At 54.1% G+C, this 27760-nt stretch overlaps 5 protein-coding genes across 5 annotated transcripts in view; all 5 read left to right on the top strand.

The window, feature by feature from the left end:
- The window catches only part of LOC136019894 (protocadherin alpha-C2-like), a 181157-nt gene that overhangs the window by 24666 nt on the left and 128731 nt on the right, over window positions 1–27760 (top strand). The gene's annotated exons all lie outside the window — the stretch shown is intronic.
- LOC136020078 (protocadherin alpha-8-like) lies at window positions 1003–3636 on the top strand. The gene has a single exon (XM_065690804.1). The coding sequence runs from the start codon at window positions 1069–1071 to the stop codon at window positions 3634–3636; it is 2568 nt and encodes an 855-aa protein (XP_065546876.1). The 5' UTR covers window positions 1003–1068.
- Window positions 8223–14872, top strand: LOC136020077 (protocadherin alpha-13-like). The gene is made up of 3 exons (XM_065690803.1): window positions 8223–10074; window positions 10117–10775; window positions 14786–14872. The coding sequence occupies exons 1-3, from the start codon at window positions 8313–8315 to the stop codon at window positions 14870–14872; spliced, it is 2508 nt and encodes an 835-aa protein (XP_065546875.1). The 5' UTR covers window positions 8223–8312.
- On the top strand, window positions 15445–18353 carry LOC136020076 (protocadherin alpha-2-like). The gene has a single exon (XM_065690802.1). It carries the CDS (start codon window positions 15445–15447, stop codon window positions 18319–18321), a length of 2877 nt encoding a protein of 958 aa, XP_065546874.1. The 3' UTR covers window positions 18322–18353.
- On the top strand, window positions 21123–25869 carry LOC136020075 (protocadherin alpha-8-like). Its single transcript, XM_065690801.1, has one exon. It carries the CDS (start codon window positions 23305–23307, stop codon window positions 25867–25869), a length of 2565 nt encoding a protein of 854 aa, XP_065546873.1. The 5' UTR covers window positions 21123–23304.

Raw genomic sequence — 27760 nt, 5'->3', positions numbered from 1 at the left:
GGATGCAGCACAGGGAAAGCAGATGAGGAGAAAGTGGTGAAAAAAGAGAAGGAAGTAAGGAACAGGGCAGAGAAAGAAGAGCAAATCTGCACGACAAAAGTAATAAAGAAGGGAAGAAACAGTCAACACGTTTACTAGCATGTAGATGAAAGTAGACAGAAATGTGCTGAGAGAAAGAGAAAGGAAGGAATGAACGAAGATGAAAAGGAACAGAAAAAACAAGAAGCTATAAAGATGATGAGCAGGGTGCATGAATGTTACCTTGCAGAAGAATCCATGAGGAAAGAGAAAAGGCAATGAATATATGCAAATAAGAAAGCAAGAAAAGAAGAAAGCAAGCATAGAAGGGTAGAAGCGAAGAGCTGATACAGGGAAGATTGAAGGATAGAAGCTGACAAAACCCAAGAGACAACAGAGGAGATAGCAAGCCCGCACCGATGTGGATTTTAACTAAGGGGATGCGTCAGTCTGGCATCCCCACGACGCCGCAGGTGACAGGGAGCTCTCATAATGGGAAAGGAGAGAGAAGGAAAAGGGGCATAATGAACAGTGCAGGGCAAGAACCAAAAGGAGAAGGAAAATAAGAAAGAAAAGAAGGATGCAAGAAAATAATGGAGAAAGAAGGTGGGAAAGAGGGAACACGAAAGAGAAGAAAGGAAGAGAAAAAAAAATAAAAGAGAGACACGAATAAAAAGAAGTAACTGCTGGAAGAAAGGAGAAAAGAAGAAAGACAAAGGAAGAAATAAAGAGCAAACGATGAAGGAAAAATGAAAATAAACACTGGAAGGAAAGAAAGGAACGCGAGTAGGAGGCGAGCGAGAGCGGAGCAGCCCGGGTACGCAGGCATGGACAATGCCAGGAAGCATGAGAGGCGTTGAACCAGCACACGGTGTCGCTGCAGGCTCAGAAACTACATGTCGGGGGCTCGGCCCTGATGCGAGCGGCGGAGAACCCGGCTGTGAGCGGGGCGGGGGGGGGGCAGGCGGCGGAGGCGGGGCAGGAGAGCCGGTGAATCCGGGCTGCGGCGGTGAATCGTGCGGGCCCGGGCCGGTGCCGGAGGCGGCAGAGATGATGGAGATGGGCGTGTGTCGTGGTGCCTTGTTGCGGGTGCTGGTGCTGCAGTTGGCCTGGGCGCTGGTCGGCGGGCAGGTGCGGTACTCGGTGCCGGAGGAAGCCAAGGCCGGCACGGTGGTGGGCCGGCTGGCGCAGGACCTGGGCCTGGAGGCGGGCGAGCCGGAGGCGCGGCGGCTGCGGCTGGTGTCGCAGGGCCGGCGGGCGAGCGTGGAGGTGAGCGGGGCGAGCGGGGCGCTGGTGGTGAGCTCGCGGCTGGACCGGGAGGAGCTGTGCGGGAAGAGCGCGCCGTGCTCCCTGCGGCTGGAGGTGCTGGTGGAGCGGCCGCTGCGCGTCTTCCATGTGGAGCTGGAGGTCACCGACATCAACGACAACGCCCCGGTCTTCCGTGTGAATGAAGAAGCTTTTACAATCGCGGAATACACCACTCTGCCGGGGTCTCGGTTCCCACTGGAGGGCGCGTCGGATGCAGATGTCGGAGCCAACGCGCAGCTCTCGTATAGCCTCAGCCCCAACGAACACTTCTCACTTGATCATCCCGGAAATAATGGGCACAGCTCGTCTTTGACTCTTGTTTTAACGAAACCTCTGGACCGCGAGACGATGCCGATTCATCATCTGGTGCTGACGGCGACGGATGGGGGCCGTCCGCCACTGACGGGCACTGTGGAGCTGGTAATCTCAGTGCTGGATGTGAACGACAATGCGCCCCAGTTCAACCAGTCTGTGTATAAAGTGAAGGTCTTGGAGGGTTCAGAGCCCGGGACTCAGTTAATCACGCTCAATGCCTCGGATTTGGACGAAGGAGTTAATAGTGAAGTTATATATTTATTTAGTAGGCACGCATCTGCGGAAGTTAAAGAAATGTTTAGTATTGACGAAAACAAAGGAGAAATCAGACTTCGGAGAAATTTAGACTACGAAGAAATGGATAATTACGAGATCCAGATCGAAGCACGAGACAAAGGTTCTCCACCGCTGTCGGGTCACTGCAAGGTGGTGGTGGAGGTGCTGGACGTGAACGACAACGCGCCGGAGGTGTGGGTGACGTCGCTGTCGGTGCCGGTGCCCGAGGACGCGGCGGTGGGCACGGTGGTGGCTCTGCTGAGCGTGTCGGACCGGGACTCGGGGGCGAACGGGCGCGTGCGCTGCACGGTGTGGCCGTCGGCGCCGTTCGGTCTGGTGTCGACGTTCGCGGGCTCGTACTCGCTGGTGCTGCGGGAGGCGCTGGACAGGGAGCGGGTGTCCGAGTACGAGGTGGAGGTGCGGGCGGAGGACGGCGGGGCGCCGCCGCTGCGCGCCAGCCGGGGCCTGCGGGTGCCGGTGTCGGACGTGAACGACAACGCGCCGGCGTTCGCGCAGGCCGTGTACACGGTGCTGGCGCGGGAGAACAACGCGGCGGGGGCGGAGCTGGCGCGGCTGTGGGCGCGGGACCCGGACGAGGCTGGCAACGGGCGCGTGAGCTACTCGGTGTCGGAGAGCGGCGGCGGAGCCGCGGTGTCTGGGGGCGGGTGGCGTCCGGCGTCGAGCTACGTGTCGGTGGACGCGGAGAGCGGGCGGCTGTGGGCGCTGCAGCCGCTGGACTACGAGGAGCTGCAGGTGCTGCAGTTCGAGGTGCGGGCGGTGGACGCGGGGGAGCCGGCGCTGTGCGGCAACGCCACGGTGCAGCTCTTCGTGCTGGACGAGAACGACAACGCGCCGGTGCTGCTGCCGCCTGCCGGGGGCGGGCCGGGCGCCGGGGCCGCGGGCTCGGCGGCGTCGGGTGCGGACTCGGGAGCGCTGTGGGCGTGGGCGACGTGGGGAGCCCCGGCGGGGCAGGTGGTGGCGAAGATCCGGGCGGTGGACGCGGACTCGGGCTACAACGCGTGGCTGCGCTACGAGCTGTGGGAGCCGCGGGGCAAGGGCCCGTTCCGCGTGGGGCTTTACAGCGGCGAGGTGAGCACGGCGCGGGCGCTGGAGGAGGCGGACGGCCCGCGGCAGCGCCTGGTGATCGTGGTGCGGGACCACGGCGAGCCGGCGCGCTCGGCCACGGCCACGCTGAGCGTGTCGCTGGTGGAGGGCGCCGAGGTGGCGCTGGCGGCAGCGGGCTCGGGTTCGTCGAGAGCGGCGCTGGCGGCCGCGGAGGGCGGCGCCGCATCGGCGACGACGACGAACGTGTGGCTGGTGGTGGCCATCTGCGCGGTGTCGAGCCTGTTCCTGCTGGCGGTGGTGCTGTACGGGGCGGCGCGGTGGGCGCCGCGGTCGGCCGTGCTGTCGGGTCCCGGTCCGGCCACTCTTGTGTGCGCCAGCGAAGTGGGGAGCTGGTCGTACTCTCAGCGCCAGAGCCGGAGCCTGTGCGTGGCGGACGGTGGGGGCAAGAGTGACCTGATGGTTTTCAGCCCCAACTTCCCTCCAGCGGCCGGATCCGCGGCGAAGGAGACGCATCCGGATGCGCCCGCTCTTCTGCAGACGGTCAGTGGTGCTTCCTCTCTCCCTCCCTTCCTGTTTTCTCGCCCCTTCCGCCGAAGCCTTTTGCCCCCTGTCGCCCTTTTTGCCCGCCCGCCCGGCAGGCTGTCCCTGCTGTGAGCCGTGCTCAGCCCCCGGGTCCTGATGGGTTGGTGTTGGCACCGTGCTTGATGCTCTTCTGTGTACCCTACATCTGCCTCTGTCGTTACTGGAACACCCCTGGTTTTGCTGGTGGGAAGAGAAAGGTCTCCCCTAGAAGTAAATCCTTTGTGTTGTGTGTTACTTGTCAAAAACCTGTTCTCTTGTGATGTGATTGCATCCTTCAAGAGAAGTGGTGCCTAGTGACAATTGGGGCTTCAGGTGTTTATATGTGGTGGACTTTCTCCATTTTAATTTCTTCACCAGAGTCATAATGAAATTTGATTAGGCGTTGTAGAGTTTATCCATGTTCTTTTGCAAGGTTGTTGTAACTCTACTCGGTAGAATAAAGTTTGCAGGCAGAGGACTGTGAACCACTGTAGATGTCAGAAATGGGAAGCTTCCTTTTGTATTTCTGCACCCTTGAATCATGTTGTAGATTTTCACTCCTCGTTCTTAAGTGACACTGTCCTGTTTGGATGGTCTTCCAATACTTGTATCATCATCATTGACATCCTCATGGAATTGGAAAACCTTCACTTAAAAAAACCCTGAAACAATTTCTATTACACATTTGGTGGCATCCATTGCAGTCCTGTGATTGTCAGCATTTGGGCTGTTCTCTCTCAGAAGGAAATCAAAGCCCATTGCCATCACAGCTAACCCGACACCATTTTTACAAATACATGTGTAACATTTCAGAGATGTAACAGAGCTCCCAGGTGCAGATTAGTTCTGTCTGAGATAACAGAACTTGAAGGCTCAACTACAGCGAGTCTGCTGAGCACAGAGGTACTGGCTGTATGGTTTTTATGGTGCTCTCATTCATGGCAACAGTTGTGAATTTCTATTACTGACCAGTGAAGTGATATGACATACAGTGGAGTCTTTGATGTTCTTTCAATATCTGCATCAACAGCCACACACTTACAAAAGAAAAAAACCAGAACGTGCCCAATAACAAACCCCTAAATGCAAAATTTCCTACAGAACCAGTATAATCTATTACACTGAATTGTTTGTCCACATTTGGGTTGTTCTATCACAGCATGAAATCAATGCCTTTGCAATATAAAGCTGATCTGATATCATCTTTTAAACGTGTAATGTGGGTTGCACACAGTCTGTATGATATGATTGGTTTGGTTTTTTTTAAAGTGCTCTCATTTTTTGGAAGGGTCCACAAATGCTTGAGTGAGGCCTGAGTTGAGGAAAAGAGCAGAGGCATGTCAGGGAGGTGAATGTGGCAGTGTCCCTGAGTAGGAAGTTAGCACCTCATGATATGAAGGGTGATCTTGAGAAGTGGCAAGACTTGCCTGAAGTGGAAATCCTTGGGAAGACCGTGGTCCATGTAGTAAGACAGTAATGACAGACAGCATGAGAACGCATTCAGGGAGTGACCTGAATAAAACATGAAGGCACAGGCTATTCCATTCCAAGATCCTTTCCCAGGCTCCCAGCTTGCCTGGAGTTGAAGGCCTTCTGGATCTTGCGATAGTGTGTGATATTGAAATGCCTATAATGTCTTTTGAGTTTGTGAATATCTCTGAGCAGGGACAGTGCTCTGTGTTTCTGCTGGGTGAGGCAGGGAATGTTAGGTAAGAGTTGGTGAGATGCTGCCTGCTGAATACTGTCTGGTGAACCTTTTTACTCCTGTTTTGGGACAGATGTGGGAAGGCAGTGTTTCAGCCTCCTGCCCTTGTATAGTGGTGGGCATCTACAGCATTTCCACGGGTCTTGATGTTGTGATGGTTCGTTGGTCTTGCTGAGGCAGGATTTCACAGGACACATAATGAGGTGGGTGTAATCTCTGTGTGTTCGACTTCCCCTCCTTGTGTACCTGCACCGTCAGCCTTGGTAGAGATGGTGTATCCTGTTGTCACATGTGGCTCCTGCTGATGTCTGGACATACACATCCAGCTCTGGTTTTCTAGCATTCGGAGTGGTTCTCTTGAAGAATACTATCCGCGTGGCCTGGAACCAGAGGTGTCAGAGCTCTAATCCAAACATTTTTAAGAACTCAATTTCAGTTTGAACCTTAGTGTGCAGAAAATGCATCACTTCATATGTTCTGGTGCCAAACATAAGGGAAGCTGAGTATGTGCAAAGTCCCGGGACATGGTCTCAGAGAGGTATTTAGAACTGGGGCATATTCTTTGGGTGGAGCAATGTCTGGGTATTGTGGCAGTGATGGCACTGAGAATGGCCTGTGTCTGCATCATGAGAAGCATGACCTTGAACAGGGAAAAGTGGTGCCTGAGAGAAATGGAGATGCTGGGGATAATACATTCTGTGTCACTGGGGGAGAACTGAAGAATGTCTGCTTGGCTATGGAGATTGCATTTCCCATGGCACAGGATAGAGGATGCCAACAGATAACGTTGAGAAAAGCCCTGATGCACAGGGCTGCTCTCCTAGGATCCTCTCAGGGCCTTCAGAAATTCTATATATCATCACAGCCTGGTGTTTCTGTGGTATTACTGCTTTTGAAGATAACTGCTGTACATGCCTTTAATAATTTGTTTTTGGTGTGGAATGTCATTGGTCAAACAGCAATTTGAATCGTTCTGACAGCCTTCTCAGAATGCCTCCTTGTTCATCTACCTGGTCTTTGTCTTGCAAGGGAGGAGAAGTGCTCTCCTTCAGCAAACCTGGCTTTTCATTGTGGTAACATGGGTTCCTTTTGTTTCCTTCTCATGTCTATACTGAAAATGCCTGCCACTTTGTTTTTTTCTTCTCTCATGTTGGCCGTGTGTTGGAAGCAGGGAATGAGATGCAGACTGCTGAATTTTGTCGGCTGTCAGGTGACAGGTTTTGGGGCAATATTTGTGAATGTGTGGGAATGTTCTTCCACTCTCCTGATGAGGATGATGTTGAAGTAATATTTGTAGCTTTCAGGTCTTTCTCCTTCTTCACCTTTGATAGAGGTACATGGGGGAGGACCACGCATAATTCTGAAAGCTTTTGAAGAACATTACTTTTTTTCTGCCCAATATCTCCCACGTTTGCAGGTAACATTACAGGTAAGTCAGTTGTTCATGAGGATGTATTTGAGAAGCTGATGTACTTTTGTACTCATTCACTTGTGGCTTCTTCCTTTCGGACTGACTGACTGCTGCTTGGATTGGAATGCCTGTAGGTTTGGAGCAACAAAGTACCACTGCCTGCTCTTGTTCCTTTCCTGCTGCTGCCTGGCAGAGGTTGAGCAGGTGGAAGCTGGGACAGAGGGAGGAGGGACCTTGATAGGTTTCTTGGAGTAGATGTGTTGGACATTGATGAGACGTTCTCAGGGAAAACACTGTGGTGTCACGTTGGAGGTTTAGTTTGGCTGTGTGATGAGTGAATCGTACTGATTGAATGGTATTCCATGGGAACTAACACTTACGGGTATGGAGGTTCCTGCTGTGGTTTTTTTTTTTTTTTTTTTTTTTGGCAGAGCATGGCTGCCAGAAAGGAGAAGCAGGAGCTTGACATTCACTGTACAGGTAGAAAATGAGGCCTGATAAATGGGTTATCATTGAGGTACATGAAGACTGATCAGGAGTTGTGGTAGCCCCTTACTTTTTGAGCTTTCCCTGAAGATTGATGTGCTTGGTTGTGATGGATTTCAGTTCCTCAGTGAGAGACTCACCTGAGATATTTAGAGTCATTGGAGACTTTACTGAGATGTCAGTGTCTGGTTAATTTTCAGAGGATGGTGGATTCTCTTCCCTGAGAGAAGAGTGTCATCTGTTTCTAGAAAGGGAATTGACTGTGTAGTCTGTCTGTCTTCAGAGACTAGAGGAGAGCAGAAAGGTAGTTCCTCGTCTGGAGAGACAGAAGGCAGCAGGGAAGAGCAATTACCAAAGGGTATGTCTTTGCTACATGGCGAAAGTGATGTAATCATAGAGAGAATATGTTGGTTTAAGAGACAAACCAGAGAATAAAGCATCGGGGGAGTGATGCAGGATAGAGAAGACAAGAGAAGGAATGAGCAGTGCAGAGTGGATCTATCTCTGACGGTGTCCGCCGCGGCGCTAGACCCAATGGAGGAACTGTAATCGGGGGTAAATGAGAGAGAAGAGTGAGAAGGGAAAGAGGTGTAAAGAGCAGGACAGGGCAAGAACAGAAGGGAAATCGAAGAGACGAAAGGCATGAAAGGAAGAAGAACGAAAGGAAAGAAAGCTAAAGGAAGATGGAAAAAAAGGGAAAAAAAAAAAGGAAGAATGATAAAGGAAAAGAAGAAAACAACAAAAATGAGGGAAAGAAAAGAAGAACGAGTAACACGAATAGAATCATAGAATAAAAATCATAAAATAAAATTACATAACTGCGGGAAGACAGAAAAAGGAAGAAGGAATAAGAGAAGCGCAAAGAAAAAGGAATAAGGAAAAAGACTGTAAGGAATGGGGAACCGAGGAAGAAGAAATGAGCGGAGAGCGGAGCGGCCAGAGTCCGGAGGACTGAGCGGTGTCAGAAAGCGTGTGAGGCGTTGGAACAGCACACGGTGTCGCTGCAGGCTCAGAAAAGGCGTGTCGGCAGCTCCGCCCCGGTGCGAGCGGCGGAGAGCCCGGCTGTGAGCGAGGGGGGCGGTGCGGGCCGAGCAGGAGAGCCGGTGAATCCGGGCGGCAGCGGGAAGCCGTGCGGGGCCTAGGCCGGTGCCGAAAGTGGCGAAGGTGATGGAGATGGGCGTTTGCTGGGACGTCTTGCTGGGGGTGCTGGTGCTGCAGTTGGCCTGGGCGCTGGTCGGCGGGCAGGTGCGGTACTCGGTGCCGGAGGAAGCCAAGGCCGGCACGGTGGTGGGCCGGCTGGCGCAGGACCTGGGCCTGGAGGCGGGCGAGCCGGAGGCGCGGCGGCTGCGGCTGGTGTCGCAGGGCCGGCGGGCGAGCGTGGAGGTGAGCGGGGCGAGCGGGGCGCTGGTGGTGAGCTCGCGGCTGGACCGGGAGGAGCTGTGCGGGAAGAGCGCGCCGTGCTCCCTGCGGCTGGAGGTGCTGGTGGAGCGGCCGCTGCGCGTCTTCCATGTGGAGCTGGAGGTCACCGACATCAACGACAACGCCCCGGTCTTCCCCGCCGCACGGAAAAACCTCAGCATCGCGGAATTATCTACTCTGCCGGGGTCTCGGTTCCCACTGGAGGGCGCGTCGGATGCCGATGTCGGAGCTAACGCTCAGCTCTCCTATAGCCTCAGCCCCAGCGAGCATTTTAGAGTAGAGGAAGAAAATAGTAACTCGCGCAGTAAATCCTTGTTTCTGGTGCTTACGAAGCCGCTGGACCGCGAGACGATGCCGATTCACCATCTGATGCTAACGGCAATTGACGGGGGCCGTCCGCCGCTGACAGGCACTGTGGAGCTGCTGATCATAGTGCTGGACGTGAACGACAATGCGCCCCAGTTCAACCAGTCTGTGTACAGTTCAGTTTTGCCTGAAGACGCCTTGGAGGGGACGTTGGTGGCGCGTGTAAGTGCAACTGATCCGGACTTAGGAGTATATGGAGACGTTATTTATGAAATAGAAACTATTGTTCCCCCCTCGGCGTCAGCTGCATTCAGAATAGATGCGAAGAGCGGGGAGATCATGCTGACGGGCGCCCTGGACTATGAGACAATTGCTTTATATGACCTACACGTTAAATCCAAAGATCAGGGCAGTCCCCCGCTGTCGGGTCACTGCAAGGTGGTGGTGGAGGTGCTGGACGTGAACGACAACGCGCCGGAGGTGTGGGTGACGTCGCTGTCGGTGCCGGTGCCGGAGGACGCGGCTGTGGGGACGGTGGTGGCTCTGCTGAGCGTGTCGGACCGGGACTCGGGGGCGAACGGGCGCGTGCGCTGCACGGTGTGGCCGTCGGCGCCGTTCGGTCTGGTGTCGACGTTCGCGGGCTCGTACTCGCTGGTGCTGCGGGAGGCGCTGGACAGGGAGCGGGTGTCCGAGTACGAGGTGGAGGTGCGGGCGGAGGACGGCGGGGCGCCGCCGCTGCGCGCCAGCCGGGGCCTGCGGGTGCCGGTGTCGGACGTGAACGACAACGCGCCGGCGTTCGCGCAGGCCGTGTACACGGTGCTGGCGCGGGAGAACAACGCGGCGGGGGCGGAGCTGGCGCGGCTGTGGGCGCGGGACCCGGACGAGGCTGGCAACGGGCGCGTGAGCTACTCGGTGTCGGAGAGCGGCGGCGGAGCCGCGGTGTCTGGGGGCGGGTGGCGTCCGGCGTCGAGCTACGTGTCGGTGGACGCGGAGAGCGGGCGGCTGTGGGCGCTGCAGCCGCTGGACTACGAGGAGCTGCAGGTGCTGCAGTTCGAGGTGCGGGCGGTGGACGCGGGGGAGCCGGCGCTGTGCGGCAACGCCACGGTGCAGCTCTTCGTGCTGGACGAGAACGACAACGCGCCGGTGCTGCTGCCGCCTGCCGGGGGCGGGCCGGGCGCCGGGGCCGCGGGCTCGGCGGCGTCGGGTGCGGACTCGGGAGCGCTGTGGGCGTGGGCGACGTGGGGAGCCCCGGCGGGGCAGGTGGTGGCGAAGATCCGGGCGGTGGACGCGGACTCGGGCTACAACGCGTGGCTGCGCTACGAGCTGTGGGAGCCGCGGGGCAAGGGCCCGTTCCGCGTGGGGCTTTACAGCGGCGAGGTGAGCACGGCGCGGGCGCTGGAGGAGGCGGACGGCCCGCGGCAGCGCCTGGTGATCGTGGTGCGGGACCACGGCGAGCCGGCGCGCTCGGCCACGGCCACGCTGAGCGTGTCGCTGGTGGAGGGCGCCGAGGCGGCGCTGGCGGCCGCGAGCTCGGGCTCTTTGGGGGCGGTACTGCGGCCTGCGGATGGTGGTGCATCGGCAGCGTCGGCATCGGCGACGACGACGAACGTGTGGCTGGTGGTGGCCATCTGCGCGGTGTCGAGCCTGTTCCTGCTGGCGGTGGTGCTGTACGGGGCGGCGCGGTGGGCGCCTAGGGCAGCCGTGCTGTCGGGTCCCGGTCCTGCCACGCTCGTGTGCGCCAGCGAAGTGGGGAGCTGGTCGTACTCTCAGCGCCAGAGCCGGAGCCTGTGCGTGGCGGACGGTGTGGGCAAGAGCGATCTGATGGTTTTCAGCCCTAACTTCCCTCCGCCGCCTGGTTCCGCGGCTAAGGAGACGCATCCGGAGGCGCCCGCTCTGCAGGAGACGGTCAGTGGCGCTCCCTTTTTCCCTTCTCGCCCCTTTCGCCGAAGCCTTTTGGCCCCTGTTTTCCTTTTATCCCTCCCGCCTGCCAGGCAGGCGCTGTTGGGAGCCAGGGTCAGTCTCTAGGGGCGAGGGCAGTGGGTGTTGGGCAGGTGCTTGAGTCTTTTCTGGGCACCTTGGCATCTAAGTCTGTATCGTGGCTGGAGCACTCCGGCTGTTACCGGTGGGAAGAGAAAGATACCCTTTGGAGTAAATCCTTGGTCTTATGTGAGGTTTCTTATAAAAACTTTTTTTTTTTTTTTTTTTTTGTGACTTCCTGTGGTGGATTTTCTCCAGTCAAATTCCCTCACAAGAGTCATAATGAAATCTGTGGAGGCATTTTAGTGTTCAGACAGAGGACTGGAAACTAAGCCACCACGAGGGTTTGTGAATCATCGTGTGTCGGAAATGGCAAATTTCTTTTGTTTTTCTGTATCCCTGAATCATGCTGTCGATTTCTGAACATGTCTGGGAAGTGTCATTGTCCTGTTTGTATAGTATTCCTATACTTGTATCATCAGCATTGACAGCCTCAGGAAGAACTGGAAACATTCTCTTAAAAAAACGAACAATTACTCGTATACATTGGTTTCATCCATTGCAGTGTTGTGATTGTCAGCATTTTGATTTTTCTCTCACGGAAGGAAATCAGTTACCATCAGAGCTATCCTGACACCATCTCTGCAAATACATGTGTTACATTTCAGAGGTGTAACAGAGTTCCCAGGTGTGGATAAGTTCCATCTGGGATAACAGAACTTGAAGGGTCAACTGCAGAGAGTCTGCTGAATACAGTAATACAATTTGTTTTTTATGGGGCTCTCATTGATGGCAACAGTTGTAGATTTGTGCTCCTGACCAGAGGAGTGATGTGACTTACGGTGGACTTTTTTATATTCTTTCAATGTTTCCATCAGCAGCCGCAGACTTGTTAAAAAAAACCCCAAAACAAACAAAAAAACCCCAACAAAAACAAACAAACACCAGAACCTGCCCAGTAACAAACCCCTAAATCCAAATTGTCTGATAGAACCGATATAATCTGTTACACTGGGAGCCTTGTCAACATTTGGGCTGTTCTAACACAGCATTACATTAATGCTATCGCTATTTGGAGCTGCTCTCACATCACCTTTTGAATGTGTCAAGTGCGTTGCACGCAGTCTGTATGTTACAATTGGTGTGGGTTTTTTAAAAATGCTCTCACTGTGTGGAAGGGTTTCCAAATGCTGGAGTGAGCCCTGATTTGGGGAATAGAACAGTGGCATGTCAGGGTGGTGAATGTGGCAATGGTCCTAACTGGGGCGTGGGAACCTCGTGATATGAAGGGTGACCTTGAGCAGACTTGCCTGAAGTGGAAAACTTTGGGAAGACCGTTGGCCGTGTAGTAAGGCAGTAATGGGAGAGAGCACACTTCTGAGAACACATCTCAACAGACTGAGGCGTGAGAGATACAGCCAAAGAAAAGCATGAAGCAGGAGGGGCACAGACTGTTCCTGCTCAGGATCCCTTCCCAGACTTCCAGTAAGTCTGAAGGTTGGAAGCTTTCTGAATCTTGAGACAATGTTGACACTAAAATGTCAACAATATCTCTTGAGTTTGTGAATATCTACCACAAAGGATAGTCCCTTGTGATGCTGCTGGCTGATACAGGACATGTGTTGGCTAAGAGTTGGTGGGATGCTGACTGCTAAATACTGTCTGATGAATCTTTTAGCTCCCGCTTTGGCAAAGTTGGAGGAAATTAATGTTTCAGTCTGCTGTCCTTGTATAGTGATGGGCTTCTACAGCATTTCCACAGGTGTTGGTGTTGCTATGATGATTAATTGGTCCTGCTGACGCAGGATTTCTCAGGACACATGTGGAAGTAAGTGTAATCTCTATGTGCTCAATTTCCCCTCCTTCTGTACCTGCACCATCTCAGAGTCACGGGGAACATGACCTTGAGCAGGCAAGAGTGTTGCCTGAGGGAAACGGAGATGCTGTGGAGAATGCATTCTGTGTCACTGGGGAGGAACTGGAGAATGTCTGCTTATCTGTGGCGATTACATTTTCCATGTCACAGGATACAGTATGTCAATAGATAACCTTGAGAAGAACCCTGATGCACAGGGCTGCTGTCCTGGGATCCACTCAGGCATTACAGGATTTCTACATATCGCGCAGCCTGATATTACCTGTGGCATTGCTGATTTTGAAGGTAACTTCTGAACATGCCTTTAATCATTTGGTTTTGAACATGGAACATTGTTGATCAAACAGAATCTTTTCAAAATTTGTATCATGTTTCTGGTGTTAGTCTCATGAGGGAGGGGAAGAAGTGCTCTTTGTAATCAAAATGTCAGCAAACCTGCTGTTGCAGTAGAGTGCAATGAGTGCCTTCTGTTGTTTAGCCTTGTATGTAGTGAACAGGCCCGCCCCTTGTTTTCTCTCCTCACATTGTCAGTGTGTTGGGAAACAGGGGATGAGATGAAGATTGCTAAATGCTGGCAGCTGTCAGGTAGCAGGCTTTTGGGGAATATTCGTGAGTGTGTTGGAAGGTTTTTCCACTCTCCTGACCTGAGGATGGTTTTAGGAGAATGTCTCTGGCTTTCAGGTCTCCTTCCTGCTTCCCCTTTGATAGAGATGCATGAGGGAGCACAATACAATGGCCAGTGTTTTTAAAGCTTTTGGAGAACATAAGGATTTTTTTTCTGTCCAGCATCCCCTGAAATTGCAACTCACATTAAGGGACAAAGTCTCTCAGTATCAATTGTGCTGTGAAAGTGTTTCTTTTTCTGAAGATACCAGTGGTGCTACAGGTCAGTCATAATGTGTTTGGGAGGCTGATATCCTTCTTGTAATTCAATTTTGGTTTATTTAGGTAGGGTTAGCTGAATGTTTCCTGGATTGAAATGTCTGTAGACTTGGAGTAGCAAAGCACCACTGCTTTCTCTTCTTCCATTCTTGCTGATGCCTGGCAGAGGTTGAGTAGATGGAGAAGAGACCTTGATGCTTTCCTTGGAGTGGATGCGTTAGGGACAAGGGATCTTCTCAGTCAAAATGCTGTGATATTACATTGGTGGCTCTTGTTTGCCTGTGAGATGAGTGGATCATGCTAATAAATTAGACTAAGGGGACTAGGTATTCCACAGGTACTAAGGCCCTGGGAATGGATGTTCTTGCTGTGTTATTCTGGCAGAGCATTGCTACCAGAAAAAGAAGCAAAGTCTTCTTGTTCATTTTGGAGGTGGAAGATGAGGGCAGAAGAACGGCTGTTCACTGAGTTACATGAGGAGTACTCGGGAGCTGTGGTCTTCCTGTGCTTTTTGAGCCTTTGGCGGGGGTTGTCTTTCTGGGCTGTGATGGGTTTGAGTTCCCGAATCAGAGACACCCGTGCATAGTTTGGAGTATTTGGAACCTGTTTCATTAGTGGTCCCTGTACGTGGTGCTTGGGCTTATGTTACCGAGGGTGGTGGATTCTGTTCTGCTGTACCAGAGCTGTTCTTTGCTATACAATTGCCTTGCTTTGTTATTTGCTATAATTTGTTATTTAACAAGTCTGGAGAATGAAGAGCATATCCCCCATTTCGAAGGGAGGGGAAGATGGAGATGCATGGATGGGATAAAAGCAGTAAGGTTCTTCTGTGACCAGAGAAATGGAAGATGGTATGGAATATGAATGAGAGTTCTTGCCGAAGGGCATGATGGCATTTCATAGCAACTATGGTGGAACTATTTTAAGAACATTTTGGTAATGGACAAAACGAAAAGAAGAGTTAAGGATGGAAGCAGAAGACAAATGGAGGCAAAGAAAGAGCACAGCATGATAAGAAAGAGAGCATGAAAGAGAAGAAGGGAGAAAAGAAACTAAGAAGAGAAAAAGAAGATTAAAACAGAACAAGGAAAGGAAGGACTCGGTGAGAGAAAAAAAAAAATAAAGGAGGAAGGAAGCGATGCTTGAAGAGATAGTGAGCATGCTCCTGTGTTATCTCAAGGCGCTGAATGCAGATGTGGAACTCAGCATTCTCAGTACTCATGGACCCCCGGCAAGGATGCTGAAAATTAGTGAGGAAGAGGAATAAGAGTTGCTGCCAGAGAGCCTGTCCATCCTCCTTCCTTGTGATCGTGATGTGGGCATTGGGAATATGTTTTGATAAAAGCAGCAAAAAACAGGAGAAAAGTGGAAAAGGAGCAGAGGGAAAAGTAGGCAAGGGAAGAGAATGAAAGAGAAGGCATCAAGTAAGAAAAGAAGGAAATAGAATATGAAAGGAGAAGAAAAGAGAGAATAGCAGAAGGACATTAAAGAAAAAGGAAAGAAAAGGGAAGGTGAGAAAAGCGACACAAAAAGGAAGGAGCGATGAAGAGCTGATGACGAGCCCTCAACGAAGTCACATCTAGACGCGGGAGTGGAAGCACGCGTCCGGGGCTGCTGCTCCGTCAGTAGCGGGCATGAGTCCGTCTTTGCGAGTGTCCGCCACGGCACCGGAGGCCACTGGGAGCTGTCATGGGAGGAAAAGGAGAGAGAAGGGTGGGAGGAGGAAAGAGGGAGGTGTAAAGAGCAGGGCAGGGCAGGAGAAAACCCGAGAACTTAACTAAGAAAAGACAAAAAAAAAAAAAAAAAGACGGAAGTGAGAAGAAAGAAGGAAAGAAAGGCATGTGTGCAAGCAAAGGTCACGGATTAAGGAAAAAAGAAGAGAAAGAAAGAAGTGATGGGAAGGAAGAGGAGAGCGAGAGCGGAGCAGCCAGGATCCGGAGGCTTGGGCGATGTCAGCAAGCGTGTGAGGCGTTGGAGCAGCACACGGTGTCGCTGCAGGCTCAGAAACTGCGTGGCGGCGGCTCCGCCCCGGTGCGAGCGGCGGAGAGCCCGGCTGTGAGCGAGGGGGGGGCAGAGCGGACCGAGCAGGAGAGCCGGTGCATCCGGACGGCGGCGGGGAGGCGTGCGGGGCCTAGGCCGGTGCCGAAGGCGGCGAAGGTGATGGAGAGGGGCGTTTGTTGGGTTGTCTTGCTGGGGGTGCTGGTGCTGCAGTTGGCCTGGGCGCTGGTCAGCGGGCAGGTGCGGTACTCGGTGCCGGAGGAAGCCAAGGCCGGCACGGTGGTGGGCCGACTGGCGCAGGACCTGGGCCTGGAGGCTGGCGAGCCGGAGGCGCGGCGACTGCGGCTGGTATCGCAGAGCCGGCGGGCGAGCGTGGAGGTGAGCGGGCCGAGCGGGGCGCTGGTGGTGAGCTCGCGGCTGGACCGGGAGGAGCTGTGCGGGAAGAGCGCGCCGTGCTCCCTGCGGCTGGAGGTGCTGGTGGAGCGGCCGCTGCGCGTCTTCCATGTGGAGCTGGAGGTCACCGACATCAACGACAACGCCCCGGTCTTCCCCGCAGCACGGAAAAACCTCAGCATCGCGGAATTATCTACTCTGCCGGGGTCTCGTTTCCCGCTGGAGGGCGCGTCGGATGCAGATGTCGGAGCTAACGCGCAGCTCTCGTATAGCCTCAGCCCTAGCGAGCATTTCTCATTGGATTTACAAAAATCTAATGAGCGAAATATTGTACCTGATCTTGTTTTAAGAAAACCTCTGGACCGCGAGACGATAGCGATTCACCGTCTCGTGCTGACGGCGAGTGACGGAGGCCGGCCTTCACTGACAGGCACAGTGGAACTGGTGATCTCGGTACTGGATGCAAACGACAATGCGCCCCAGTTCAACCAATCGGTGTATAAAGTGCAGTTGCCGGAGAATGCTGCAGACGGGTCGCTGGTAGCACGGGTAAACGCCACCGATCCGGATGAGGGAATTAATGGTGAGATGACCTACTCAGCGATTAATTTCTTTCCCCTGAGTGGAAAAGATGTAATTACTGTCAATCCGAAGACAGGAGAGATCAGACTTAAGGGGGCCCTGGACTTTGAAGAAGTTAGTGTATTTGATTTTCGTATTGAAGCCAGAGACAAGGGGACACCTCCGCTGTCGGGACACTGCAGCGTGGAGCTGGAGGTGCTGGACGTGAACGACAACGCGCCGGAGGTGTTCGTGACGTCGCTGTCGGTGCCGGTGCCCGAGGACGCGGCGGTGGGGACGGTGGTGGCTCTGCTGAGCGTGTCGGACCGGGACTCGGGGGCGAACGGGCGCGTGCGCTGCACGGTGTGGCCGTCGGCGCCGTTCGGTCTGGTGTCGACGTTCGCGGGCTCGTACTCGCTGGTGCTGCGGGAGGCGCTGGACAGGGAGCGGGTGTCCGAGTACGATGTGGAGGTGCGGGCGGAGGACGGCGGGGCGCCGCCGCTGCGCGCCAGCCGGGGCCTGCGGGTGCCGGTGTCGGACGTGAACGACAACGCGCCGGCGTTCGCGCAGGCCGTGTACACGGTGCTGGCGCGGGAGAACAACGCGGCGGGGGCGGAGCTGGCGCGGCTGTGGGCGCGGGACCCGGACGAGGCTGGCAACGGGCGCGTGAGCTACTCGGTGTCGGAGAGCGGCGGCGGAGCCGCGGTGTCTGGGGGCGGGTGGCGTCCGGCGTCGAGCTACGTGTCGGTGGACGCGGAGAGCGGGCGGCTGTGGGCGCTGCAGCCGCTGGACTACGAGGAGCTGCAGGTGCTGCAGTTCGAGGTGCGGGCGGTGGACGCGGGGGAGCCGGCGCTGTGCGGCAACGCCACGGTGCAGCTCTTCGTGCTGGACGAGAACGACAACGCGCCGGTGCTGCTGCCGCCTGCCGGGGGCGGGCCGGGCGCCGGGGCCGCGGGCTCGGCGGCGTCGGGTGCGGACTCGGGAGCGCTGTGGGCGTGGGCGACGTGGGGAGCCCCGGCGGGGCAGGTGGTGGCGAAGATCCGGGCGGTGGACGCGGACTCGGGCTACAACGCGTGGCTGCGCTACGAGCTGTGGGAGCCGCGGGGCAAGGGCCCGTTCCGCGTGGGGCTTTACAGCGGCGAGGTGAGCACGGCGCGGGCGCTGGAGGAGGCGGACGGCCCGCGGCAGCGCCTGGTGATCGTGGTGCGGGACCACGGCGAGCCGGCGCGCTCGGCCACGGCCACGCTGAGCGTGTCGCTGGTGGAGGGCGCTGAGGTGGCGCTGGCGGCAGCGGGCTCGGGTTCGTCGAGAGCGGCGCTGGCGGCCGCGGAGGGCGGCGCCGTATCGGCTACTACGACGAACGTGTGGCTGGTGGTGGCCATCTGCGCGGTGTCGAGCCTGTTCCTGCTGGCGGTGGTGCTGTACGGGGCGGCGCGGTGGGCGCCTAGGGCAGCCGTGCTGTCGGGCCCCGGTCCTGCCACTCTCGTGTGCGCCAGCGAAGTGGGGAGCTGGTCGTACTCGCAGCGCCAGAGCCGGAGCCTGTGCGTGGCGGACGGTGCGGGCAAGAGCGACCTGATGGTTTTCAGCCCCAACGTCCCTCCAGCGGCCGGATCCGCGGCGGAGACGCAGTCGGATGCGCCCCCTCTTCTGCAGACGGTCAGTGGTGCTCCCTCCATTCCTCGTCTCTATCACGCCTGCCCCTTCGCCTTTCTCTCCCATTCGCCCTCTGGGCAGTTGCTGGTGTCAGCCGGGCTCAGCCCCTGAGTCCTGAGGGCTGTGGGTGTTTTGCGGGCACCTTGGCCTCTTCCTCCGTGTCCTGCATGTAGTACCGCTGCTCTTTTTGATGGTGGTGAAGGGAAATATTTCGACTAGAAGGGAACTCCTGATGTTATGTGGGGTGTCTTACCGTCTTCTCTGATTCTCCTCTGCAAGAGAGGTGATGTCAAGGTGACATTTGGGATTTCAGGAGTGGATTTTCTACCACTGGTAGGGAAATTTACCTACCTGTGGTGGACTTTCTCCATGTTAATTCCCTCAGCAGTGTTATGAAATTAGGGTAGGCATTTTATACTTTTTCAATCTTCTTTTGCAAAGATGTTGTAACTCTGCTCAGTAGCATATAGTTTTCAGGTAGAGGACTGTGAGCCACTGTAGTTGTCAGAAGTGGCAAGTTTTTTCCATGTATTTCTGCCTTCCCACCCCCCTTCGTGCCCCACGTCATGCTGTAGATTTCCATTCCTGGCCTGTTTGGATGGTCTTTCAGCATTTGTATCATCAGCATTGACAGCCTCAGGGAAGAACTGGAAACCTTCTGTTATAAGGACCTCAAATTCTCCTCTACATTAGGTAGCATCTTAATGTTGTTTTGTGCTTATGATAACTCGGGTTCTTATCTCACAGAAGGAAATCAGTGCCAGCTTCCATCAGAGCTATGTCGACACCGTCTCTAGAAATACATGTGTTACATTTCAGAGGTGTAATAGAGCTCCCAGGTGGATCAGTTCCATCTGGGATAACAGAGTATGGAGGGTCAACTACAGAGTGCTGAACATGTGGTACAACCAGTATGTTTTTTATTAGGCTCTCATTGATGGCAGCAGTTGTAGATTTGTGCTCCTGACCAGTGAAGTCGTGTGACATATGCTGGACCACTTTGATGTTCTTTCATTATTTGTATCAGCAGCCACGCACAAAGGAAAAAGCCAAACAGAACCCCTCAGATAATAAATCCCTAAATCCAAGTTGTCCCAGAGAACCAATGTAATCTTTTACACTGGGGGGCTTGTCAACATTTGCATTGTGCTGTCACAGAACATAATGAATTCCATTGCAACTTAGAGCTGTTCTGTCATCACCTTTTGTGCTCTGCACACAGTCTGTGTGATACAATTGGTTGGGTTTTTTTTTTTAAAGTACTCTCATTGTTTAGGAGGGTCCACAAATGCTGGAGTCAACCCTGAGTTGGGGAAGAGAACACTGTCAGGGAGGTGAATGTGGCAGTGGCCCTGACCAGGTGGGGCTTTACCATCTCATGAAATGAAGGGTGACCTTGAGCAGAGGGAAGACTTGCCTGAATTGGAAATACTTGGAAGCATCATTGGCCATGTAGTGAGGCAGTAATGGGAGATGACATACTTGTCCCAAGAGCACATGTCACAGACTGGAGAGTGGGAGATGCCCAAAGGAAAGCATGAAGCAGGAAAGGCACAGTTGGTTGCTGCCCAGGATCCTTTCCCAGGCTCACAGCATGTCTGATGTTGGAGGCCTTCTGGATCTTGTGTAAATGTGTAGTATTGAATTGCCAACAATGTATTTTGAGTTTATGAATATCTGCCACCAGGGACAGTCCATTGTACTGCTGCTGTCTTACAGAAGGAATGTGTGGGGTAAGAGTTGGTGGGATGCTGACTGCTAAATACTGTCTGATGAATCTCTTTGCTCCTGTTTCGGAAAGATTGTTGTAGAAGTTAACGTTCTAAGCTGCTGTCCTTGTATAGTGGTGGGCATCTACAGCATTTCCACAGGTGTTGGTGTTGCTATGACGATTAGTTGGTCCTGCTGACGCAGGATTTCTCAGGACACATGTGGAAGTAAGTGTAATCTCTGTGTGCTCAATTTCCCCTCCTTGTGTACCTACACTATCTCAGGGCCATGGGGAGCATGACCTTGAGCAGGCAAGAGTGTTGCCTGAGGGAAACGGAGATGCTGTGGAGAATGCATTCTGTGTCATTGGGGAGGAACTGAAGAACGTCTGCTTATATCTGTGGAGATTGCATTTCCCATGGCAGAGGATAGAGGATGCCAATAGATAACCTTGAGAAGAGGTCTGGCACACAGGGATCTGGCTCTCCTGGGATCCTCTCAGGGCCTCCAGAATTTCTACATATCTTTGCAGCCTGGTGTTCTCAGTGGTGCTGCTTTTGAAGAAAACTGTTGCACGTGCCTTTAATCATTTGGTTTTGGTGTGGAATGTCGTTGGTCAAACAGAAGCTTTGCAAAATTCACATCATTTTACTGTTCTTAGTCTTGCAAGAGAGGGAAAGAAGTGCTCTTTGTGATCAAGATGTCACCAAACCTGCTGGTGCAGTTGATTCACATGGGTTCCTTCTGTTTTCTTCTCTTGTTTATAGCAAAAATGCCCACCCTTTATTTCTTCTCTCATCCTGTCAGTGTGTTGGAAACAGGGGATGATATGAAGATTGCTGAATGCTGGCAGCTGTCAGGTAGCAGGCTTTTGGGGAATATTCGTGAGTGTGCTGGAAGGTTTTTCCACTCTCCTGAGCTGAGGATGTTGTTAAGAGAATGTCTGTAGCTTTCAGGTCTCCCTCCTTCTTCTGCTCTGAAAGAGGTGCATGAGGGAGTGCCACACAATGTTGAGCATTTTCAAAGGTTTTGGAGAACATGAGTAGTTTTTTCTGTCCAGCATCCCCTGAGACTGCAGCTCATGTTAAGGGACAAGGTTTTGCAAAACAGCCATGTTTTCCTGAAAGTGTTTCTTTTTTCTGAAGATGACACCAGTGACACTAGAGGTAAGTCACTTATTATAGGGAATGTGTTTGAGAGTCTGGTGTACCTTTGTTGTCATCCAGTTTTAGTTTTTTCATGTTGGATCATATTAATTTTGCTTGTATTTAAATACCTGTAGGTTTGGAGCAGCGTAGCACCACTGCCTGCTCTCATTCCCTTCCTGCTGCTGAGTGGCTGTGGTTTTGCAGGTGGAAGCAAGGACTGATGGAGGAAGGCCCTTGAGTCATTCCTTGGATTGGATGCATTGGGCATTGAGAGGATGTTCTCAGTGAAAACGCTGTGGTGTTACTCTGGTGGCTTTAGTTTGGGTGTGTGATGAGTGGATCATGCTAAGGAGTGAGACTAAGGGGACTAAGTATTCCGTGGGAGTAAGGCCCTGGGAATGAAGGCTCTTTGCTGTGTTGTTCTAGTGGAGTATTGCTGCCTAGAGAAAAACAGCAAGAGCTTCATGTGCACTCTGCAGGTGGAAGAGGAGGATGGAAAAATAGCTGTGCATTGAGGTACATGAGGAGTACTCAGGAGCTGTGGTTCCCCTCTGCATTTTGAGCTTTTGGGAAGGATTGTATTGCTGGGCTGTGATGGGATTGAACTCCTGAACTACTCCTTCATGAAATTTGGACTCTTCGGAACCTGTTTCATTAGAGGTTCCAGTACCTGGTGCTTGGGATTGTGTTTCTGAGGGTGATGGATTCTGTTCTGCCATAATAGAGCTGCTGTTTGCCATATGATTGCCTTGCTCTGTTGTGTGCTGGCTCCTTGAAAGGGCTGAAGAGCGTGGACCTCATCCTGAAGAGAGGGGAAGCTGGAGGTGCATTGATGGGACAAAGGCAGGAATGCTGTTCCATGTCCACTGGAATAGAAGATGGTAGGGAAAAGGTATGAGAGCTCTTTTCAAAGTATGTCTGTGCTTCATGACGAGTGTGGTGTACCTCTTTTAAGAACATTTTGGTAAAGGACAAAATTAAAAGAAGGGACAAGGTTGGAAGCAGAAGTGGAGGCAAAGATAGAGCAGAGCAGGGCAAGAAAGAAAAAGGAAGAGAGGAAGTGAGAAATAGTCAAAGACAAAAAGAGAAAAGAGCAGCAAAATAAAAGAAAAAAAAAAAAAAAGGAAGGAATCCCTGAAAGGAAAAAACAAAAAAGGAAGAAGATATTATTGAGGAGATTACCAGCATGAACCGATGTAACCTGGAATTGCGGAATGAAGTTGAGGAACTTAACATCCTAGGTACTCATGGACAGTGTGAAGCTTGATGAGGAGTGGTGAGGAAGGGGTATAAAAGCCCCTGAGAGGGCCTGTCCGTCCTTACTGCAAGCATAGTGTGGGCTTCTGAAAATATTTCAATTAAGGAAGACGCAAACAAAAGAGTCGAAGGTGGAAACAGAAGAGAAAGAGAAGGAAAAAATAGGCACGTGAAGAGAAAGTAAGAGAAGGCAAGTAATAAGATATATAGAGAAAAAATTAGTTAAAAAGAGTAGCAGAAGGAAAGGAAGCATAAGCAGGAAGGGAGTAGAAAAGCAGTGAGGAAATGAAGGAGGGATGAAGAGAGAAAGAAAAGAAGAAAGGGAGAAGACACGATATGGGTGATGATGAGCCAGCACTGACGTCACTTCTAGTCACGGAGTGGAAATGGTCTGTAGCATCGCACTCCGGCATTGCTGCCCCATCAGTAGTGGGGATAGGTCCGTCTATGACAGTGTCTGCCGCGGCACCGGAGGCGACTGGGGAGATACCAGCGGGGATAAAGGAGAGAGAAGGGTGCGGAGGGAAATAAAAAAATCTGAGAGAGCAGGGTGGGCTGCGCAAGAATGAAAACGGCAAATGGAGACCTGATGAAAACCTGATAATTTAAGTAAGACCAAAAAACAAAAGGCAAGAGAAGATGGTGAAGAAGAAGGAAAGAAACGAATGTGTGCAAGCAAAGAAAAAGGGATAAGGAAAAGAAGAAGACAACGAAAAGAGAAGGGAAAAAAAGAAGCTGGGGAGCAGACGGGGTCCGCAGCCTTGGACGATGTCGGGAAGCGTGTGGGACGTTGGAGCAGCGCACGGTGTCGCTGCAGGCTCAGAAACTGCGTGGCGGCGGCTCCGCCCCGGTGCGAGCGGCGGAGAGCCCGGCTGTGAGCGCGGGGGGGGCAGAGCGGACTGAGCAGGAGAGCCGGTGAATCCGGGCGGCGGCGGGGAGCCGTGCGGGGCCTAGGCCGGTGCCGAAGGCGGCGAAGGTGATGGAGATGGGCGTTTGTTGGATCGTCTTGCTGCGGGTGCTGGTGCTGCAGTTGGCCGGGGCGCTGGTCGGCGGGCAGGTGCGGTACTCGGTGCCGGAGGAAGCCAAGGCCGGCACGGTGGTGGGCCGGCTGGCGCAGGACCTGGGCCTGGAGGCGGGCGAGCCGGAGGCGCGGCTGCTGCGGCTGGTATCGCAGGGCCGGCGGGCGAGCGTGGAGGTGAGCGGGGCGAGCGGGGCGCTGGTGGTGAGCTCGCGGCTGGACCGGGAGGAGCTGTGCGGGAAGAGCGCGCCGTGCTCCCTGCGGCTGGAGGTGCTGGTGGAGCGGCCGCTGCGCGTCTTCCATGTGGAGCTGGAGGTCACCGACATCAACGACAACGCCCCGGTCTTCCGTGTGAATGAAGAAGCTTTTACAATCGCGGAATATCCCACTCTGCCGGGGTCTCGGTTCCCACTGGAGGGCGCGTCGGATGCAGATGTCGGAGCCAACGCGCAGCTCTCGTATAGCCTCAGCCCGAACGAACACTTCTCACTTGATCATCCCGGAAATAATGAGCACAGCTCGTCTTTGACTCTTGTTTTAACGAAACCTCTGGACCGCGAGACGATGCCGATTCATCATCTGGTGCTGACGGCGACGGATGGGGGCCGTCCGCCACTGACGGGCACTGTGGAGCTGTTAATCTCAGTGCTGGATGTGAACGACAATGCGCCCCAGTTCAACCAGTCTGTGTATAAAGTGAAGGTCTTGGAGGGTTCAGAGCCCGGGACTCAGTTAATCACGCTCAATGCCTCGGATTTGGACGAAGGAGTTAATAGTGAAGTTATATATTTATTTAGTAGGCACGCATCTGCGGAAGTTAAAGAAATGTTTAGCATTGACGAAAACAAAGGAGAAATCAGACTTCGGAGAAATTTAGACTACGAAGAAATGGATAATTACGAGATCCAGATCGAAGCACGAGACAAAGGTTCTCCACCGCTGTCGGGTCACTGCAAGGTGGTGGTGGAGGTGCTGGACGTGAACGACAACGCGCCGGAGGTGTGGGTGACGTCGCTGTCGGTGCCGGTGCCCGAGGACGCGGCGGTGGGCACGGTGGTGGCTCTGCTGAGCGTGTCGGACCGGGACTCGGGGGCGAACGGGCGCGTGCGCTGCACGGTGTGGCCGTCGGCGCCGTTCGGTCTGGTGTCGACGTTCGCGGGCTCGTACTCGCTGGTGCTGCGGGAGGCGCTGGACCGGGAGCGGGTGTCCGAGTACGAGGTGGAGGTGCGGGCGGAGGACGGCGGGGCGCCGCCGCTGCGCGCCAGCCGGGGCCTGCGGGTGCCGGTGTCGGACGTGAACGACAACGCGCCGGCGTTCGCGCAGGCCGTGTACACGGTGCTGGCGCGGGAGAACAACGCGGCGGGGGCGGAGCTGGCGCGGCTGTGGGCGCGGGACCCGGACGAGGCTGGCAACGGGCGCGTGAGCTACTCGGTGTCGGAGAGCGGCGGCGGAGCCGCGGTGTCTGGGGGCGGGTGGCGTCCGGCGTCGAGCTACGTGTCGGTGGACGCGGAGAGCGGGCGGCTGTGGGCGCTGCAGCCGCTGGACTACGAGGAGCTGCAGGTGCTGCAGTTCGAGGTGCGGGCGGTGGACGCGGGGGAGCCGGCGCTGTGCGGCAACGCCACGGTGCAGCTCTTCGTGCTGGACGAGAACGACAACGCGCCGGTGCTGCTGCCGCCTGCCGGGGGCGGGCCGGGCGCCGGGGCCGCGGGCTCGGCGGCGTCGAGTGCGGACTCGGGAGCGCTGTGGGCGTGGGCGACGTGGGGAGCCCCGGCGGGGCAGGTGGTGGCGAAGATCCGGGCGGTGGACGCGGACTCGGGCTACAACGCGTGGCTGCGCTACGAGCTGTGGGAGCCGCGGGGCAAGGGCCCGTTCCGCGTGGGGCTTTACAGCGGCGAGGTGAGCACGGCGCGGGCGCTGGAGGAGGCGGACGGCCCGCGGCAGCGCCTGGTGATCGTGGTGCGGGACCACGGCGAGCCGGCGCGCTCGGCCACGGCCACGCTGAGCGTGTCGCTGGTGGAGGGCGCCGAGGTGGCGCTGGCGGCAGCGGGCTCGGGTTCGTCGAGAGCGGCGCTGGCGGCCGCGGAGGGCGGCGCCGCATCGGCGACGACGACGAACGTGTGGCTGGTGGTGGCCATCTGCGCGGTGTCGAGCCTGTTCCTGCTGGCGGTGGTGCTGTACGGGGCGGCGCGGTGGGCGCCGCGGTCGGCCGTGCTGTCGGGTCCCGGTCCGGCCACTCTCGTGTGCGCCAGCGAAGTGGGGAGCTGGTCGTACTCTCAGCGCCAGAGCCGGAGCCTGTGCGTGGCGGACGGTGGGGGCAAGAGTGACCTGATGGTTTTCAGCCCCAACTTCCCTCCAGCGGCCGGATCCGCGGCGAAGGAGACGCATCCGGATGCGCCCGCTCTTCTGCAGACGGTCAGTGGTGCTTCCTCTCTCCCTCCCTTCCTGTTTTCTCGCCCCTTCCGCCGAAGCCTTTTGCCCCCTGTCGCCCTTTTTGCCCGCCCGCCCGGCAGGCTGTCCCTGCTGTGAGCCGTGCTCCGCCCCCGGGTCCTGGTGGGTTGGTGTTGGCACCGTGCTTGATGCTCTTCTGTGTACCCTACATCTGCCTCTGTCGTTACTGGAACACCCCTGGTTTTGCTGGTGGGAAGAGAAAGGTCTCCCCTAGAAGTAAATCCTTTGTGTTGTGTGTTACTTGTCAAAAACCTGTTCTCTTGTGATGTGATTGCATCCTTCAAGAGAAGTGGTGCCTAGTGACAATTGGGGCTTCAGGTGTTTATATGTGGTGGACTTTCTCCATTTTAATTTCTTCACCAGAGTCATAATGAAATTTGATTAGGCGTTGTAGAGTTTATCCATGTTCTTTTGCAAGGTTGTTGTAACTCTACTCGGTAGAATAAAGTTTGCAGGCAGAGGACTGTGAACCACTGTAGATGTCAGAAATGGGAAGCTTCCTTTTGTATTTCTGCACCCTTGAATCATGTTGTAGATTTTCACTCCTCGTTCTTAAGTGACACTGTCCTGTTTGGATGGTCTTCCAATACTTGTATCATCATCATTGACATCCTCATGGAATTGGAAAACCTTCACTTAAAAAAACCCTGAAACAATTTCTATTACACATTTGGTGGCATCCATTGCAGTCCTGTGATTGTCAGCATTTGGGCTGTTCTCTCTCAGAAGGAAATCAAAGCCCATTGCCATCACAGCTAACCCGACACCATTTTTACAAATACATGTGTAACATTTCAGAGATGTAACAGAGCTCCCAGGTGCAGATTAGTTCTGTCTGAGATAACAGAACTTGAAGGGTCAACTACAGCGAGTCTGCTGAGCACAGAGGTACTGGCTGTATGGTTTTTATGGTGCTCTCATTCATGGCAACAGTTGTGAATTTCTATTACTGACCAGTGAAGTGATATGACATACAGTGGAGTCTTTGATGTTCTTTCAATATCTGCATCAACAGCCACACACTTACAAAAGAAAAAAACCAGAACGTGCCCAATAACAAACCCCTAAATGCAAAATTTCCTACAGAACCAGTATAATCTATTACACTGAATTGTTTGTCCACATTTGGGTTGTTCTATCACAGCATGAAATCAATGCCTTTGCAATATAAAGCTGCTCTGATATCATCTTTTAAACGTGTAATGTGGGTTGCACACAGTCTGTATGATATGATTGGTTTGGTTTTTTTTAAAGTGCTCTCATTTTTTGGAAGGGTCCACAAATGCTTGAGTGAGGCCTGAGTGGAGGAAAAGAGCAGAGGCATGTCAGGGAGGTGAATGTGGCAGTGTCCCTGAGTAGGATGTTAGCACCTCATGATATGAAGGGTGATCTTGAGAAGTGGCAAGACTTGCCTGAAGTGGAAATCCTTGGGAAGACCGTGGTCCATGTAGTAAGACAGTAATGACAGACAGCATGAGAACGCATTCAGGGAGTGACCTGAATAAAACATGAAGGCACAGGCTATCCCATTCCAAGATCCTTTCCCAGGCTCCCAGCTTGCCTGGAGTTGAAGGCCTTCTGGATCTTGCGATAGTGTGTGATATTGAAATGCCTATAATGTCTTTTGAGTTTGTGAATATCTCTGAGCAGGGACAGTGCTCTGTGTTTCTGATGACTGAGGCAGGGAATGTTAGGTAAGAGTTGGTGAGATGCTGCCTGCTGAATACTGTCTGGTGAACCTTTTTACTCCTGTTTTGGGACAGATGTGGGAAGGCAGTGTTTCAGCCTCCTGCCCTTGTATAGTGGTGGGCATCTACAGCATTTCCACGGGTCTTGATGTTGTGATGGTTCGTTGGTCTTGCTGAGGCAGGATTTCACAGGACACATAATGAGGTGGGTGTAATCTCTGTGTGTTCGACTTCCCCTCCTTGTGTACCTGCACCGTCAGCCTTGGTAGAGATGGTGTATC

The sequence above is a fragment of the Lathamus discolor genome, chromosome 10, assembly GCF_037157495.1.
Source record: "Lathamus discolor isolate bLatDis1 chromosome 10, bLatDis1.hap1, whole genome shotgun sequence".
Classification (NCBI taxonomy): domain Eukaryota; kingdom Metazoa; phylum Chordata; class Aves; order Psittaciformes; family Psittacidae; genus Lathamus; species Lathamus discolor.
The sequence above is the reverse complement of the archived record's forward strand: the minus strand, read 5'-3'. Positions and strand labels throughout refer to the sequence as shown.

What these genes read in the sequence shown, in the direction of transcription:
- LOC136020077 (XM_065690803.1), top strand. Translation starts at nt 8,313, where the DNA reads ATGGAGATGGGCGTTTGCTGGGACGTCTTGCTGGGGGTGCTGGTGCTG. An exon ending in CGCGGGCTCGGCGGCGTCGG is followed by an intron (nt 10,075 to 10,116) that starts GTGCGGACTCGG and finishes CGACGTGGGGAG; the next exon opens with CCCCGGCGGGGCAGGTGGTG. An exon ending in CGCCCGCTCTGCAGGAGACG is followed by an intron (nt 10,776 to 14,785) that starts GTCAGTGGCGCT and finishes TGTTATCTCAAG; the next exon opens with GCGCTGAATGCAGATGTGGA.
- LOC136020076 (XM_065690802.1), top strand. Translation starts at nt 15,445, where the DNA reads ATGTGTGCAAGCAAAGGTCACGGATTAAGGAAAAAAGAAGAGAAAGAA.
- LOC136020075 (XM_065690801.1), top strand. Translation starts at nt 23,305, where the DNA reads ATGGAGATGGGCGTTTGTTGGATCGTCTTGCTGCGGGTGCTGGTGCTG.
- LOC136020078 (XM_065690804.1), top strand. Translation starts at nt 1,069, where the DNA reads ATGATGGAGATGGGCGTGTGTCGTGGTGCCTTGTTGCGGGTGCTGGTG.